This window comes from Neovison vison, chromosome 6, assembly GCF_020171115.1.
Source record: "Neovison vison isolate M4711 chromosome 6, ASM_NN_V1, whole genome shotgun sequence".
Lineage (NCBI taxonomy): Eukaryota > Metazoa > Chordata > Mammalia > Carnivora > Mustelidae > Neogale > Neogale vison.
The window spans coordinates 90,453,731-90,471,512 of NC_058096.1; the positions used below are offsets into that span (position 1 = coordinate 90,453,731).

General features: G+C 34.2%; 1 protein-coding gene across 1 annotated transcript in view; it reads right to left on the reverse strand.

Moving 5' to 3' along the window:
* Window positions 1–5,219: 5,219 nt before the first annotated feature.
* The window catches only part of BCHE (butyrylcholinesterase), a 59,745-nt gene continuing 47,182 nt past the window's right edge, over window positions 5,220–17,782 (reverse strand). The window contains exons 3-4 of the mRNA XM_044255097.1: window positions 12,874–13,040; window positions 5,220–6,137 (exon numbers count right to left, since the gene is read on the reverse strand). Coding sequence (XP_044111032.1) covers window positions 6,013–6,137; window positions 12,874–13,040 — 292 coding nt within the window. The 3' untranslated portion in view covers window positions 5,220–6,012. The remainder of the gene's footprint in view (window positions 6,138–12,873; window positions 13,041–17,782) is intronic.

The window sequence follows — 17,782 nt, forward strand, 5'->3', positions numbered from 1 at the left end:
TTCAAACATAGCTCTCCCCACATCCTACATTTTTTTTTGGTAAAAATGATGTCTTGTACAGAGGAAGAAAATATGCACCCCAAATGTTTTCCATAAATTCAGTAATCTCTGTTATAGTTCCTTGTTTAGAGAAAAACTATTCGTTTCTCAGATATCAGTAATAGGTACATTTCTTTGTCACATAAATTTGCAAGTTTTATAGTTATCTGTTTCTCAGTACTAAAAGAATATGAATATCTTCCCTGTTCTTTAAATTAACCATCTGGAATGGGCCATTGGTTCCCAGATATTGCTGTATATTATGACGGGTCAGGAATCATTACCAGGGACACCTGGCTGGTATAGTCCATCGGAAGTCCAACTCCTGGTTTTAGCTCAGGTCTTGATCTCAGAGTCATGAGATTAAGCCTCGCATGGGGCTCTATACTCAGCTCAGTCTGCTTGGGTTTCTCTCTCTCTCTCCTTCTTACCCTTGCCATGAGTGCTCTCTCTCCCTCTCTAAAATAAATGAGTAAATCTTGAAGGAAGAAAGGAAGGAAGGAAGAAAGGAAAGAGAGAGAGAGAGAAAGAGAGAGAGGGAAAGGGAACGAATCTGTGGGGAAAAAAAAGAGAAAAGAAAAGAAAAAGAAATACTGGTGCCTAGCTCCCACCCTCATATTGTGATTTGATTGGTATTAGGTGGGACATGGATACCATGGATATTGGGATTTTTTTTTTAATAACTTCTGAGGTGAATCTAATACATAATGGAATTTAGGAATTATTGACCTAGGACCCATGATTGTTCTTTTTCTCTAGAGAAAGGGTTGTCTTTAAATCTGTCAAGACAAACAGTGCTACCATAGAAAAATAAATCAGTGTATTTCAACCCAATAAAATCAGGATCACCTGAGAAACTAAAAAATATTGATGTCTAGACACTACTCTCACATTCTAGTCCACCTGGTCTGGTGTGTGCAGGCCATAGTTATTGCCAGGGTTTCTAATGTGTAGCTGAGGATGAAGGTTGAAGATCACTGAATTAAGTACCCTATATATCAGTATAAACTTATTTAATAAATTCTATCTGTCTATCTATCCATCTATCTATCTGCAATTTTTTTCTCATGATCTCTTCTGCCTTAAAACTCTCAAGTACCCACACAGATCATTTGGATAGATTCAGTTCGAGGTGGAGGCTTTCTCCTTCTTCTGCTGCTCCTTCTTGTCATCCATTTTTCTTTTTTCATGCTTCCTCAGGTCTCCCTCGAGATTCTCACTTCAATTTTGCTCCTATGTAATGGAACTTAACCATGCTGTATCTTCTCATTTATCCACTCAGTCAACAAGCACCAGATAGAGTATGGCAGCATTGTGCACACAGTTCCTAGCTGGAAATCCACACACAGATGAATCTCATAATTATCAAGACATTGGCAGCTAATTGCCTTGGAAATTCAGATTTTTTTCACCTTTCAGGATAATCATAAAGAATTAAACTAAGCTATGAAAATGAGCTATGCTAGAGAAAAAAAAAAGACTTTTTTGGTGAGATGAATGAATTTTGTATTGTGTGTGTATTATACCTGTGTTATAATTCACCTCTAAAATCACTACGCCCCTTCTTTTTTTTTTTTCTTTTTTAAAGATTTTATTTATTTGTTAGAGAGAGAGAGAGATACAGAGCGCAAGCATAGGCAGACAGAGTGGCAGGCTAGAGGCAGAGGGAGAAGCAGGCTCCCTGCCAAGCAAGGAGTACGATGTGGGACTCGATCCCAGGACACTGGGATCATGACCTGAGCCGAAGGCAGTCGCTTAACCAACTGAGCCACCCAGGCGTCCCACTATGCCACTTCTTCATGACTTATTGTCTCATCAACTGGTAACTCTAATAGTGAGATTTTAGACCAAGGATAACACAGAACGAGGTAAGCTGAACTCATGGAAGCTAGGGCCTAAGGAAGGAATTTGCATCTTTCTTTTCCTTTCTTTCTTTCTCACCCTCTTTCTTTCTTTCCCTCTCTCTTTCTTTTTTTCCTTCCTTCCTTCCTCCCTCCCTTCCTTCCTTCACTTTCTTTTCGTTTTTTTCAGAAAAATTGAAATTTTAGATGTTCTTCACATTTGGATATAGTATTAGACTTCTAGCTTGACTATATAAATCTTTTAACTTTTCTGTCCCCTATAACCTGTAATGCCTTTCCTGCATTTTGACTGACAACATACCTCACTCAGTAGTTGGTCTGTTATGTGTCTTTTCAATCAATTTATAAGTAAAACATTTTCTAGTTACAGCAGCTTTTGTCAATGACATGGCAAAGTGACTGTTGTTTTATCAAAATTGGGCTTAATACAATCTATATTATATTATATGATTTAGTAATATTTTAATAATTATATATTAATACCTAATAATATATATTTATAAAATATAAATTATATTTCACTTCAGTGTCTCATGCATGATTAAATGATCATCATATGGCCATCATGCACTTTCCTTTTCTAATACTGATCTCCCATGACTTGCCATGAGTAGGGTTACACCCCAGTAAACCAGTTGTAAGTTGAAAATATTATAGGTCAAAAATGCATTTAATTAAAGCATTTAGTTTACTGAACTTCATAGTCTAGCCTAGCCTATCTGAAATGTGCTCAGAACATTTACATTAGCTTACAGTTGGGTATAATTGTCGAACAGAAAGTCCACTTTATAATAAAGTATTGAATGTCTCATGTAATTTGTTGAATACGGTACTGAAAGTGAAAGAATGGCTGTAAGGGTACACAATAGCTGTAAATGGGTAGGTTGTTTATCCTCATGATTGCAGAGCTGATTGGGAGCTGTGGGTCACTGTCACTGCCCAGCATCATGAGAGCATCATACCACATAGCACTAGCCTGGGAAAAGATCAAAATTTAAAACCTGAGGTATGGTTTCTACTAAATTCCTATTGCTTTCACACTATTGTAAAGTCCAAAAAAATCCTAAATTGAACCATTTTAAGTCAGGGATTGTCTATATTCCAAGTCCCTGTTATTCCCCTGTCTTGGGCCTATTTAATGAATTCTTCAATGTGAACATCTGCTGGACATGAATAGAGTAGTCCTGTATGTATAAGTGTATGTATTTATGCATGTACCTGAGTGTGTATATTTTCAAATCTGGTGTTTACTTTATTCTTCAATAATCTGAAGTTTCCACCAAGATTGAATTGATAAACCATATTGCGGGTTTACTCTGACATTAAGTACATTTAATTTATATATATATATATATCTTATTTTCCTTACCATCCTAATTTTAAAACGAACTCTTTGTAAAGAGAGCACCTTTGTTGCAATCAGTAAGGTTACAGACAAAACAGGAAATTTTACTAGCTGTTGAGTTTGTCATCCTTCTTCAGCAATGTCAGAGAGGCTCCATTTATTTGAATATTCTGCTAAACATGACACAGCTGTAATTATGTTAAGATTTATCCATGAAATTTAAATTCTGATTGGCCAGAAATTACTTACCTTGCCTTCATGCTGATAATATTTAGCAGCTAATTTATTTGAAAAATAAAACAAGTTATATTGGTATTTTTTTTGAAGGTATGTGACTTGTTACCTTAATCCTTCTGCATAGTACATGGATACCAAACCGCAAAGGATAATCGATTTTCAATGAACCCTATAATGCAAAGTTTTATGAAGAGTGCCACAGTGAAAGAAATAATGCTTTCGCTTAAATAATTGATCAAGCTAAGTGTTGTGATACTGGTTAGACTAATTCCATTTGTTCTATTGCAACCTTAGACACAATTTTCCGTCATACTTTCAATAGACGTCCCTTAAATTTTTACCAGAATTAGGTGATAGCCTCCGTGGCTTGTGTATGTATGCTAATATCTCCCTATACTCTGCTTTCTGGGAAGGGTTTTATGCCATTTTAGGTTTTAATGCTTCTGTACTGCTAGTATCTCAGACAACCAAAAGTTCTTTCATCTATGAGCCTGCTGAAAGGCAAATCTCCAAGTGTTTCCAGATACTTATTTCCATCACTTTATGCACAGATTTTTCCCTTGGCTTGGGGTCCCTGAATTAAAATCCTGCACTGAAACTGCCTTTTAAATGGAAATCATAGTAAGAGAATCTGTATAGACTCTGTTTTACAGTGTTTCCTTGAAAAGACTTAACCTGTCCTCATGCAATTGTGCTGGACACAGTGGATTCACAATAATTTACTTACAGAACAAATGCAGAGGGGTTTATGTGCTGGCTGACAGTTCTCATTGCATTTGGATATAAGCTTCAGAGGAAGTCAAATGTTGTCACAGTAAAATTCAAGAACAAACCAACTGGTTGTCCAAGGTAGGACAAAGTGATCCATGGGATCTTTTCCAAAGACTAGAACCTGTCATTTAAGGCAGGTTACAGGTGTTCTATAAATATAATTATGTTTTCCTAATTGTTGGTCTCATCAAGAGTGTCTTTAAAGGGTCTTTAATGCTGTTGAAGAGGCATCATCCTGTTGTTTTATGTGTCAGAGGGTTCTACATCAAACAGAGGCTCAAATGATTTGGAAAACATAATGGATCCTGGAAGAATGGTACTGAAACAAAGATGGTGGTATAGAATGGAATGTCTGCTCATTTGCCTATCATTTGTTTTTTGTTTTTTTTTTTTTGTCTGTTTTTGTTTGTTTTTCCGTTCATCATAGGCTGAGGGAAGAACTCTAAACCAAAGATTTCCATTTACACAGCACTGAAGTGACTTGATTTGTATAATAAATTCTCTCTCTAATCAGCCAAAGCTGATAAAATGGCCTGAAACTTTGAGTGAGCACGACAGACCATCCTGGATCTAACTATGAACATCCTTATGACCAATGAACAATGGGACATGCTTTAACCAGTGGTGTACAGACCTATATATTAAATACTTCGTCCTATCTTTAGTGCTGGATTTCAGTATTTAATTAACATAATCAACATTCACTGCCCTTTTCTGAAACTTAAAATCTCTGACTTCTTCCTGTTAATGAACTACCTGTTTAATTTATTCAACGGATGTGTTTGGTTGCCATGCCTATTAGTAAATGCAGCTTTGTAATTTTTTTAAATTATAAAAATGATATCATTTATCTGAAGAAAGTATAAAATTTCTTCCCTGGAATTAAATAATTTCTCTATTAAAATCCTAATATTTATTTGTCAAAGGCAAGAATTCCCCACCCCAGATCATATATGAGTTCTGACTTAGACTCCTGCTCATCTGCATGTTTTATTTTTCAGTTTCAGGAAGAGTAATTTACAGATGTACACCTTTGGGAGAGACTTTGGGAGTGGGGAGGTGAGGGAGGGGCAGAGTTGAAAGAATGAAGAATAGAATAGAATTTGAGGACTCAGAGCATACATATTTTAAAAAATAAAAACAGAAATAATTATATTCATTTATGTTTCGTCTCTTGGGAACAACATTTTGTTTTAGTCATTAGGTGTTTCAAAGTGACCAAGTCTTTTACTTTAAGGTTCTCTCTTGTCTTCAAATAAAAAAAAAAAAAAAAGGGAACCAATTATTTTCTATGCTTGTTTCAATATCCCATGTTGACATTAAGTTCATAAATTCTTAAGGGAAATAGTATTATAAATTAGTCTCCAATGTTTCAAGACGTAGTTCCTGTTAAAAAGATATCTTTTTATGAGTGGTAATGAAAATACACAACTAAAAGTAGAATACAGGTATTTTCAAGGGAAAAAAATCTATAAAGTTACTCAGGAAAGAGAGTTTGAAGCTGTAAATCATTTTAATATGCATATAATTAATTGTCAAACTTTATATTGTAAAATTTAATTAAATGTGTTCTAGCCATTTGGGTTTTGAAATGCTAGGTACAATACTAAGTGGAAGATGAGAAGAATCGATATTATCCTTCCGGCATTTTTGTTTCAGTTATATAATAGCTTTCTTACTAGGTATGTAAGAGAGCTACTGATATTTTTACCTTGATCTACAGGAAAACGAACATTCTATAAAGGGTAAATCTATTAATTAGAGACCTGCACAGCTTTCTTTCTTGCTAGTATAATCGTTAAATTGATTTTTCCAGTCCATCATGTAATTGTTCCAGCGATAGAATCCTGCTCTCCATTCTCGTTCTGCTTCATCAATGTTTCCTGTAAAACATGGAATAAGTTGTATTAATCTAAATTTTAATCTGTTTACATTAATTGAAAATAATTTTGATTATAGATGCCATTTTCTCCAAGTACACTGCACAATAATTTTTAATATTTCATTATTTATTATCAGCTTCTTTCACTACCTAGAAAGCTTTAAATAAAATTTTATACATTATATGAAAATGCAAGTTATATGTATGTATAAATTGCATATAGCATAAAAATATGAAAATGAATTGATGTATCACATCTAATTATATTATATAACATATATTTACTTTCATTTCTAAGAAGATATATAGATATTATTATCTTGAACTTCAATGCATAACAGAAATCCCATTAAATGCATCTCATTTACATATATAATTATATAGCAGACTTATTTCTGATGAAAATATTTATATATATTTATTAATGCCTAAGGGGTAACTCTGTAACTGACACTGCATGTAGATTTTACTCTCACTCTGTATCATATATTTTAATTCCAAACAATGCATAGTCATTGAAAGCAGTTTATGGAAGCTAGTACATGAAAGTAGTTTATTAATTGCTTTGCAAATTAGAAAGATGACTAAGACAATTACTGCTTTCCAGTAGTTTGCAAAGTGTATGCATGTGGCAGAATAGGGGAGTGTTTATCCCAGAAATATGTGAAGCAGTTAACCAAAAATGGTCTGCGTACTAAATCTGTTAGTATTTTACACATTTGTAGTTCTCTTACTTCTTAAACTTTTAGGATGCTGTGCTCTAGTCACTGAATTAAAAAATAAGATCTTAACGGAATTTCAGCTATTCTGAAAATGAAGACTCGACAATTTTTAAATATATTCTTTACAGATAGGCATTTTTAAAATTAATTACAACTCTGTAAGATATTAATTTGGAGAAGACAGTTCATGTGATCTCACTACATTATACATGAAAATGTGTCTTTATTTATACTAGTAATGATGGAGTGATTTATTTTTATATATATGAAAATCAAAATATTTAAAACATTTATACAGCTATTAAAATGTCCCCTGTAATTTAGGATATATGTAAGTTTGAAGTGTTCATACTGCTTGGACTTTGGATAAATATTTGGGAATATATACAAAAATGTCCCATTTACAGAATGGCTTTTAGAAGATCAATGGCTGTAATTATTTTGTAAATAATAGAGCTTTTCTAAAAAACATTAGATGTGAAAGACATTAAATATCACATCAAATGATCTACTCATTTGGTATTTTTTATAATTAAATGCTTTTTTAAATGTTATGCCAAATAAGCCTCTAAAGTTCAGAAAGAACAAACTTTTGGTATAACAAATAAGTGATAATAATCTACCACTTACTCCATGAATTTTAATACTCAGAGTAAAGGTCTTAGATTCGATTTTCTTTTCTTGTGCATAGAATACCAAATTCATTGACTCATGTAAATGTAAATATATTTCCTTGTGTATCATAATCTAACACTATACAGTTTAGTGAACTGAAATACTTTGTTTTTTAGTGTACAAATGCTTTGTAGGCCTGATTACTTTATTTAATAATAATGAACATTGGTTGAGACAATAAAACATGAAACATTTGATTATTTTCTAATACAATTCAGAACTGAATACACCACAGTGAAAAGTTAATAAAAATTTTGAGTCCCATGACATAAATCAAAACCAAACTTAGGTTTTTTCCTTCCCCCTACTTTTCTTCCTCCAAATTGGAACACTAAAGTGACTATAGACTTATTATCTGTGAGACATACATCTATTTGTTTTGTAGTTAACAAGGTACTACACTGTGAAAGAAGGGACATTATATAGTCTATGGAGGCACATGGGTTAAATTCCAGCCTGATCATTTACTATATTAGTGACATGAAAAAAATTCATAACTTTTGAAACTAGGTTTCCAATGGTAAATGAAGTAGGTGATCACTATTTTGCAGTGATACTATGAAGGATAAATTGGCTGGTATGTACATTATGAAATTGAGTTCTATACACCTATTGGGAGCTCCACTAATGAATTTATTGCCCTCTTGCAAATATTTATTCTTAACTTTTCTCCTTATTGAATCCATCTACAGCTAGATCAATACCAGTAGTTCATAAACATACTGACACAACTTTTTCAGGACTTTTGTGATCCTTGATTTGTCCATATTGTTGGCTTATTTGGAAACAAGAAAAAGTCAAGCTTTCTTCCCAACAGAAAGAATGATACTAATTAGGCTACTTTTTGTCTTGTCAATGAAAAAAGAGTGAGAGCAGTATTTCGCCAGAATAGAGTCTATGTAATCAAGTTTGAGACATTGAGAAAGAATACAGGAGAGGTGAGTCAACTCAAAATTATTCATGGAGGTAAAGTTAGAAGAAAAAATTAATTGGATTTTGAATTGTGCTAATCATTATAATAAAAAATAATTCAAGTACTCTGAGATTTCACTGAAAATCTCTTTTGCTCCCATTACTTGCTTATTTCTCCATTTGTTACCCAATTAATAAAGTTACCGAGGAATACATAATTCTTGATGCTGCTGATCAGAAACGCATTAGTTGTCCTGTTATGATCCTGAGTGTGGGATGAGAGTGAACCACAACTGCTACTGCAGAACGAACTGCTCTAAACTCAGGCGAGGTTTCGTGAACACTTCGCATACAGGCATACCCATTCCATGGCACTTCACTGTATTGTGCTTTGCAAATACTGCATTTTTTCAAAGATTTTATTTAAATAAACAGACAGACAGAGATCACAAGCAGGCAGAGAGGCAGGCAGAGAGAGAGGAAGGGAAGCAGACTCCCCACTGAGCAGAAAGCCCGATGAGGGGTGGGGCTCGATTCCAGGACCCTGGGGTCATGACCTGAGCCGAAGGCAGAGGCTTAACCCACTGAGCCACCCAGGCATCCCAAATACTGCATTTTTAATAAATTGAAAGTTGGTGGCCACCCTGTATCAAGTAGGTCCTATCCACACAATTTTTCTGACAGCGTTTGCTTACATCATGTCTCTGTGTCACATTTTGGTAATTCTTGCAATATTTCAATCTTTTCATCATTATCATATTTGAATTGCTGCAACCTCATGATAAAACTTTAAAGGATGAGGAGTTGCTTCCTTTGGATGAACAAAGAAAGTGGTTTCTTGAGGTGGAATCTATTCCTTGTGAAGATGCTGTGAAGACTGTTGATTTGACAACAGAGAATTTAGAATATTATATAAATTCTGTTGATAACATGGCAGTGGGCTTTAAAAGGATTGACCCCAGTTTTGAAGAAGTTCTACTGTAGGTCAAATGCTATGAAACAGTGAAACAGTGTCACAGGCTACAGCAAAATCATTCGTGAAAGGAAGAGTCACTCGATGTGCAAACTTCGTTATTGTCTTATTTGAAGAAATTGCCACAGCCACCTTCGCCTTCAGCAACCATTAGTCCTGATCAGTAGGAGCCATGAACATCCAGGCAAGACCCTCCACCAATAAAAATATTATGACTCAACGAAAGCTCAGATGATGGTTAGCATTTTAGCAATAAAATATCTTTAAATTAAGTGTCTTCCTTATTTTTTTAGGCATAATACTGCTACATACATAATGAACTACAGCATAATGTAAATATAACTTTTTTTTTTTTTTTAGTGAGACATAGTAAATAAAACTTTTGTATAGATTGGGCAAGTAAAAAATTTTTGACTCACTATGTTGCAATATTTGCTTTATTGTGGTGGTCTGGAACCAAGCTGCAATATCTTTGATGTATGCTTGTTTTTAAAATGAGACAAATGAAAAGCCACTGGATCTAATATTTTTCTGTACTGGGAGGAGTTGGAGGTCAAAGTGTTTTTTTCCTTTAAGTTAATTTATTCTTTCACTTTTAGTGAGAAATACTGATATCTTATTGACATTGAATGGGTCATTTCTCTATTTCTTTTTCCTTCTTTTTCAAACAATTGTGAAATATTGTGCAGTTACATTTTCTAGTGAAAATTTTGAATTTGATAACATTTAAAACAAATATTGCACATTTTATTTCTTGCCAGTGCAACCCTAATAGCATAGGCATATGCTGAAATATAGTCTGAACTTTAAGTGCTAGAATTCCTGTGTTTAAACAAGTCTTAAGGATCATTTTATTTGAGAACATTTATTGCTTAAATGTAAACTACTTCTCAAGTGGTTCTTATAAATCTCATTGGGTTTCCATCTTGAGTGAGGTAAACATTCCCACCTTTAAGAAACCCAGTCAATAGTTTTCCTCTGAAATTTTCCTTTACACATAGAACTGCTTTTTAAAAAAATGTAATATTTCCATAGGAATTTCAGCCCAGGTCATGTGAATAACCCCAATTCTCAAAATATTCAATACTGAAATGTGTGAGGTTTTACACCTTGAAATACACAAAATATGATAAGAACATGTGTTCTTTTTTTTTTTTTTTTAAGATTTTATTTATTTATTTATTTGACAGAGAGAGATCACAAGTAGGCAGAGAGGCAGGCGAGAGAGAGGAGGAAGCAGGCTCCCTGCTGAGCAGAGAGCCCAATGCGGGACTCGATCCCAGGACCCTGAGATCATGACCTGAGCTGAAGGCAGCAGCTTAACCCACTGAGCCACCCAGGAGCCCCAGAACATGTGTTCTTAATCTTTTTAATCACCCTACATTATTTATTTGTAAAATCTAAAAAAAAAAAAAAAATTCAAACTCGTTCTGTTTATTTATTATTATTATTATTTTATAATAAAGATTTTATTTATTTATTTGTGAGAGACAGAGAGAGAAAGACAGAGGCAGAGGGTGAGGCAGACTCCCCACTGAGCTGGGATCCTGATGCAGGACTTGATCCCAGGACCCTAGGGTCATGACCTGAGCCTACGATAGGCACTTAAACCAGCTGAACCACTCAAGTGCCCAAACTGTTCTGTTTAAATGTAAAACATTTTTTATTATTAATGAGGATGTGTTGATGTTACAACAATTCTATCATGCATTTACTGTACAGTTTATAAAATATATTTAATATAACCTTTTTGGGGTGAGTTACCTGAAAAGATGCTGAAGGCTAAAATTATGTTTTTAAGGTACTTTGGAACAATCCGAGAGCACGGTATTAATCCAGAGCAAGGCCTACTATTTCCATACAGCTCAGCGTTGCTCAAAGTAGAAAGGAGTTCGACACTGCCTAGAAGGAGTGGCAGCTAGCCAAAAACTTGGGAGCTTGTTTGTTCAACCCGCTTTATGGCGGCTGAGTATTTAGAGATAGGGATTTTGAAGTACATCTTCAAAAATTGCTGATACTTAAATTTTAATCTATCTGCAAATAAATTGCAACAGACCACAGCAGCTTGAACCAGAACAAATAGTTTGGCTTGTAATAAATTGGTCATTTAAAATCCTCCCCACCCTTTTTCATTGCCCTTAAGTTATGACCTTCTCATTTAAAAATATTTTAAGTAAAGATTAAAGACATGTATTCTGGGTTATGTTAAATGGTACCTCTTTTGGTCTCTGGCAGATGAAGCAGGTTACCTCATTGTTATGCACACCCAGAGAACACAAGGACAGCACTGTAGCTTTGCCAAGGGATGCAGAAACCCATCTCTGGATATATATTATGTCACAGAACATTTGGTAATACACAGAGCACTGGTATATCAGAAACATCTCCCAAACAGATGGAGTACATAATTATAATTTTGGTGAGTAATGTCTGATAATTAAAAAGCATATTAAACAATCAAATACAGCTCTGAGTTGCCCATGTTTGCCTGAAACTAACCCCCAACCTCTCTAAACAGGAAACTACGGCATCTACTCTATTGTAATATCTAACATGGCCCCCAAATTACAGAGTATTATGATGAACAGAGTGGTAAAGTCTAAGGAAACTGGGCAACAACATGTCAGATGGCTGAAAGTCAATTACTTTTACTTGCAAACTCAAGGCCTGAGGAGTCACATGGGTTAGAAACAGCTGGGCATTTTAAAACTGGCAAGTGAATGAGATATGTATGTCATTTTCCTCACAGCAGAGGCGATCACTCAAGCTGATCCTTCAAATTAATTTAAATATTTTCTTACTAATGAATTTTCAAATAACACTATAATCGGAACCAATTTTCCTAGATTTCCTTATATAAGCTTACGGAATCCTTTCCTTAAGATTAGTTAACTAAATTAGTTTATTGTATTGTGTAATATATGTGTGTGTTCATGATAAATGTCTCAAAGCTCAGAATATTTAGAAATATTCGGATTGTGTTTTTAAATATTTAAATTCTGGAGGTTTTTTTTCCCTCCCTTAGAAATCAAGAGTTCTATTTATCAATAAATTTGTTTTTACCTCTCTTTGAGTATAAATTAAATTCATTCTATATTTTTAATTATATTTTTAATTCTATACATTGCTTATTTTTTATTTATTCATTTTCTCATTAATTAATTCCACAAAGATGAGCTGAATAGAAAGTAGTGCCCTATTTTAGTTGCACTACTAGGTTTTATGTTCCTCTAGGGGAAAATCTCTACCTCAGTTTTCTTTATTTTACTACTAAAGTGCTGGTCATATAGTAAGCCCTTAAATATATCTAAACTTGCTAGAAGAAAGTTGTGAAAGAATCAAGTAGTTGTAAATTCACAGATTAACACCATCACTGTGCCTTGGATACTCTACCTTTTCTCCCTTTTACATAATTAACAACCAATTATTTGACGAAATACTAAAAAAATACACACCTGTCATTTCCAAGACTTTGGGAAAATATAGTGTCCAGAATCGGCATTGTTGAGCACGTAGTTTAGTGTATACCCTTGGTGACTCTGTATTCAAGGTTAAATATTTCTGGTCAGTGTTTTTGAAGGCAGGCCATCTTGTGCTATTGTTCTGGGTTCCATCAGGGTTTCTAAAAAATTAAAGAGAGATATTATAGTTCTACTGAAATCATTGTTAGAGAGAAAGAATATTGTTCTCAAAAACCAACAACAGCTTTAAAAAAGTCAGAAAAAAAATGTGGTTTTGTTTTGATGATGTAAAGTAAAAATGAACTGGGTGGAATGTTTTCAGCAACTTGAAGCACTAAATTATAAGTGTAAAACTTAAAATTTAAAGAATAACTTTTACATGCATTTCTGCTTAACAAACAGGGAGAAAAAAATATTTTCTATTTCAAGAATGCTAATGTTTTCTTCACACTTAAACACGCTTGAAGGGGCAGTGTTCCTTTTGTCTCCTTTTCTTCCTTTACCTCAGACCCAATCTTCTCTACTAATATCTTGCTTCCATGTCATTCTATTTGCCCTTGTCATTACTGCCTGAGTTAGTGACTGATTACATGTTCTATTAGGCAAGTAACTTCATTACTATAGGAAACTCCCTTCCGTCTCACTTTCAAGTTGATTTACATTCTTATAGATCTGCTCACTGATGAAAATGTTTCAATAATTCCCCAGTGGGTTCAGATAAACTTAACACACATGGTGCCATTCATATTTTCAAGCTTTCTCTCAGGTAGTCTTTGCGAGAGTCAACCAACAGGAATTAGGGACAGTTACTTAGAAATTCCCTCCTCTATTTCACTCCCTCGACTTTGCCCCAGCTATGAAGCGTGGGATTCCTTCATTTCCCAAGGGCATGGGCTAGCTCAATTCAGATTTTCTTTCTCATGTTCTCTTTTTGTGCTGATATTCCCCATATCTTTTATTGTGATTTTTACATCAAAAACACTTGATTTTATTTTTTTTTTAGAAATGTGTAGTTTGGGGTTTGTTTACAACTCTGTAACACTCAATAATATGGTGTTACCTAGGTCACACAAACACAAACTCAAAGAGTAAACATTTTGCAAGTGGCTCCATGTAGTTAGTCATTGCCAATTCTACTGATTTACCTTTAATATATTTTTATGTTATGATTATGAGCTAAACACTGCTCTAGGATCTAGAAATACAAATAAACATGGGAAACATAGTTTTCCCCCTGAAAATTTACAAGGAAGAACGTTCATGAAAACAAAGAACCAATATAAAGCAAACATAAACAAAGGGACACAAATTGTCAGAAGAGGGAATAATCACTAAATTTGAAAAGAAATAACCTGAAGGAAAGAGCTTTAAGCTGAAGTGAGGAGAGTAAATAGGAACTGAAGGAGAAAGAGACATTGGGAAAGCTAGAGAAGGGGAAGAGAATTACATCGTTCCAATTAATGAGTGTTCATCTTAGGTCAAAAGACAATGAAAAAACAAGTTTTCTTCGAATATAGGATAGAGGAGATCCTGTTAGAGTTACAGCTTTGGGATATTAGTGTTATCACATTAAGACCTGACAGCCTAGGAAAATGGTTTAGACTGTAACTGTAGGCTTTAACTATACTTGAGGGATTTTTGACTAAATGGCTTATTTTGAACATAACATTTTAGAAATACTGACCTGGAGGTTTTCCAGAATAACCAAGAAAGTTAAAAAACTAGTTACATGTACTTCTATCATAAACAGAAGACTGAAGTGATAAGGATAAGTAATTCATTCCTCTCTCTCTTAGATTCATTCTACCTTAAATAAAATCATGTAAGAAAAACTCCAGTTGAACTTTTCTAAAAGTTCAGCACACAAATTCCTTCTTTATTCAAATATCTTTGTAGATTGGTAACAGATAGAAAGCTGGTAGTAGTGATAGCAGATATAAGATTTCTTTTGGCCACAAGTCTGTAATCCCAGTAGATTTGGAAGGAGAAATAGGCATTCATTGAGCACGGTTATCTAGAACAAATTTTGCCATCAAGAACTTGTATCATATAAGAACCACAAATTCATATTTCATCATAGAAGCACACATGAATTCAGGAGCTTTGGAGATAAATAGCTTCTTGATGGACTAGTTGATTTTATGTAGGAATTAAATGATTAAAAAAGAATTATTAATAACCAAGTTATTCAAGCTAAACCAATATCATAAGAGGATTGAAACCTCCTGATTTAGGGTATTATTTGAGAGAGGTCATGAAGAAAATTTCTCCAGATCACAGATGGCACTCTTGTCTAGGTGAATTATGTAGTCTTTTCCCTTTCTTTTAAAGCTTTAGAAACTAACAAGTACAGCTGCTGGAGGCTGGATATTAAACCAGGAGAACCATTGGTCTGATTCGGTACAGCAATTCTTATGTTCCTAAATTGCCCACTTTCCTTCTAATTCCACTCTAATTAACTTATGGCACCATTTTAACTGCTCATTCTTTCCTGGTTTCTGCAAATGGTGACTTGAACAAAGCTGACTCGTACTCGAGTTCAAGAGCAAACCACTACTGGCACTGCCCCTGTTCATTTGACAAACTTTGTTCTATGAGATATCTCATGACATTCCAAAATGCAATTCAGAGATAATAAAATTCCTTTGCCTATGGATGCAGATATCGTTTTCAAAAAGTGATTGAAATAGCTATTAAAGTGATGGAACATTTTACTGTGTAATTTGAAGAAATCTTCAAAGACTTTAAAACTTAAGAAGAGATATAATTCTCTTTCTATCTGTATCAATTAAAGACTGTGAAATACAACACATTTTCCAGATACACAATTCTGAAACACTATATAATTTTAATCTCAAAATTATAAGGTATATTTAAACATCTTGGCTCTGTTATTTATCAAAAGTATTTCCTGTTCTTGTCACAAAATAAAGAGTTTGAAGTGGTAATACCTAAAATTTTCCATGAAATAGAAAAATCTCTGCTCTATTTTTACTATGAGATTTTTGTTCTACTTTGTGGTATACAAAAGTGGTCTAAAGATCATCCATTATACTTTTTCTCTTATGTAAGTTTGAAAAGTTTTGTTAGCTTATTTAACCAAAAGACAGAGTATTTTCCTAACATCTCTATTTCAGGAAATTACCTGCTTGTCAGTGATATTTGAGCATAGATTTGATATCTTATTTTATGAACAGATTTATAAAAAAGACATTAATTGACTCAGGATGCCTTATATGAAGTAGTATACATTCAGCTCCATGCGTCAAGTTTTCTTGGGATTATAAACCCCAGGATTCCCATCAATCCTAACATAGGAATAAGATTTTTTTGTTAGGAATTCAGAGGCAGTGATGTCTAAGAAGGTATACAATGATTATATTTCAGTGTACCTTACAATCTAATAAAATAAAGCCATAATTTGTAGTTGTAAATTGAAAGGCCAGATAAATATTCTACCATCCTGAGAGGGCTAAGGAAATACAGATTATATTGGATAATTTCTTAAATATACAAATATTTATAGATTCCTATTCTATGTCAGGTCACACTTAAATAAAATTATATTTTAATTTAAGGAATAGAGGGGCTGTAAGGGAATCTGAATTTGTCAAAACAAAATTCGTCTATTCATTCAACAAATATTGAGTGCATACTATGTCAGGCTTATTTAAGTCACAGAAAACCAACAAAGATAAAAATAGGAATTCTTGCCTGTTGCAGTTTTCTTTCTTTGAAGAAGATAGACAATAAATAAGACAAATAAGGAAAATATATAATATGTTAGTAAGAGTTGCTAGAGATGGGACAGTGGTTAAGGAGTGTGTAATCATGAATTTCATTGGCCTTTGCCCATAAATCTTCGGAATTTTGCACTGTACCTAATTGTTTATGCTAACAAGATGACTCATGGTGGGCACCTGATGGCTTTTACTAAAGGTATGATTCAGGGTGAGCCTGCTCACACTGATAATCTCAGGGAAGGAACAGCCATACCAGAAAGACCAGCCATGCGATTAGAAGGGTGGGACTTTGAGTCAGGTGATATCAACATGGCCTCCTGAAGTGGGGGAGGATGAAGATTGAGTTCAATCACAATGGCTAATAAATTAATTGATTATGCCTATGTAATAAAACTAAAATAACATTCTGGACCTCAAGCTCAGGTGAGCTTCCCTAGGCTAGCAATACTCCATGTGCACATTGCCACAATTAATGCCCTGAAGGTAATGCATCTCTGAGGTTACAGAAGCTTTACCTTTGGAATACTGTGAGTACCAGATCTTGTTTATGTATCTCTTCTTTGGATGAGTTCTTTTTTTTTTTTTTTTTTTTTTTTTTAAGATTTTATTTATTTATTTTTGTGAGAGAGACTGAAAGAAAGAGAGAGAGAGAGAGAGTACAAGTATGGAGAGGGCATTAGGGAGAAGCAGTTTCCCTGATGAGGAAGGAGCCTGATGTGGGACTCAATCCCAGAACCCTGGGATCACGACTTGAGCCAAAGGCAGATGTTTAACCAACTGAGCCACCCAGGTGCCCAGACAGGTTCTTTTTTTTCTTTTTAAATTTTATTTTTTCAGTGTTCCAAGATTCATTGTTTATGCACCTCTCTGGGTGCTTCCTCGTTAAAATGCACCACCAGGCTCACCCATCCCCCCACTCCCTCCCCTCCAAAACCCTCAGTTTGTTTCTCAGAGTCCACAGTCTCTCATGGTTATAAAATATCCTTTCATTATACCAGAATTCCAATTGTATTTATAGAACCCTCCTGAGTTCTGTGAATCATTCTAGGGCACGATTAAATCTGAGAAAGTCCTTAGGGATCTCAAATTTATAGCCAGCTAGTCTGAAGTGAGGTGGCCCTGGTAACCTTGAATCTGAAATTGGTATCAGAAATCTTGAG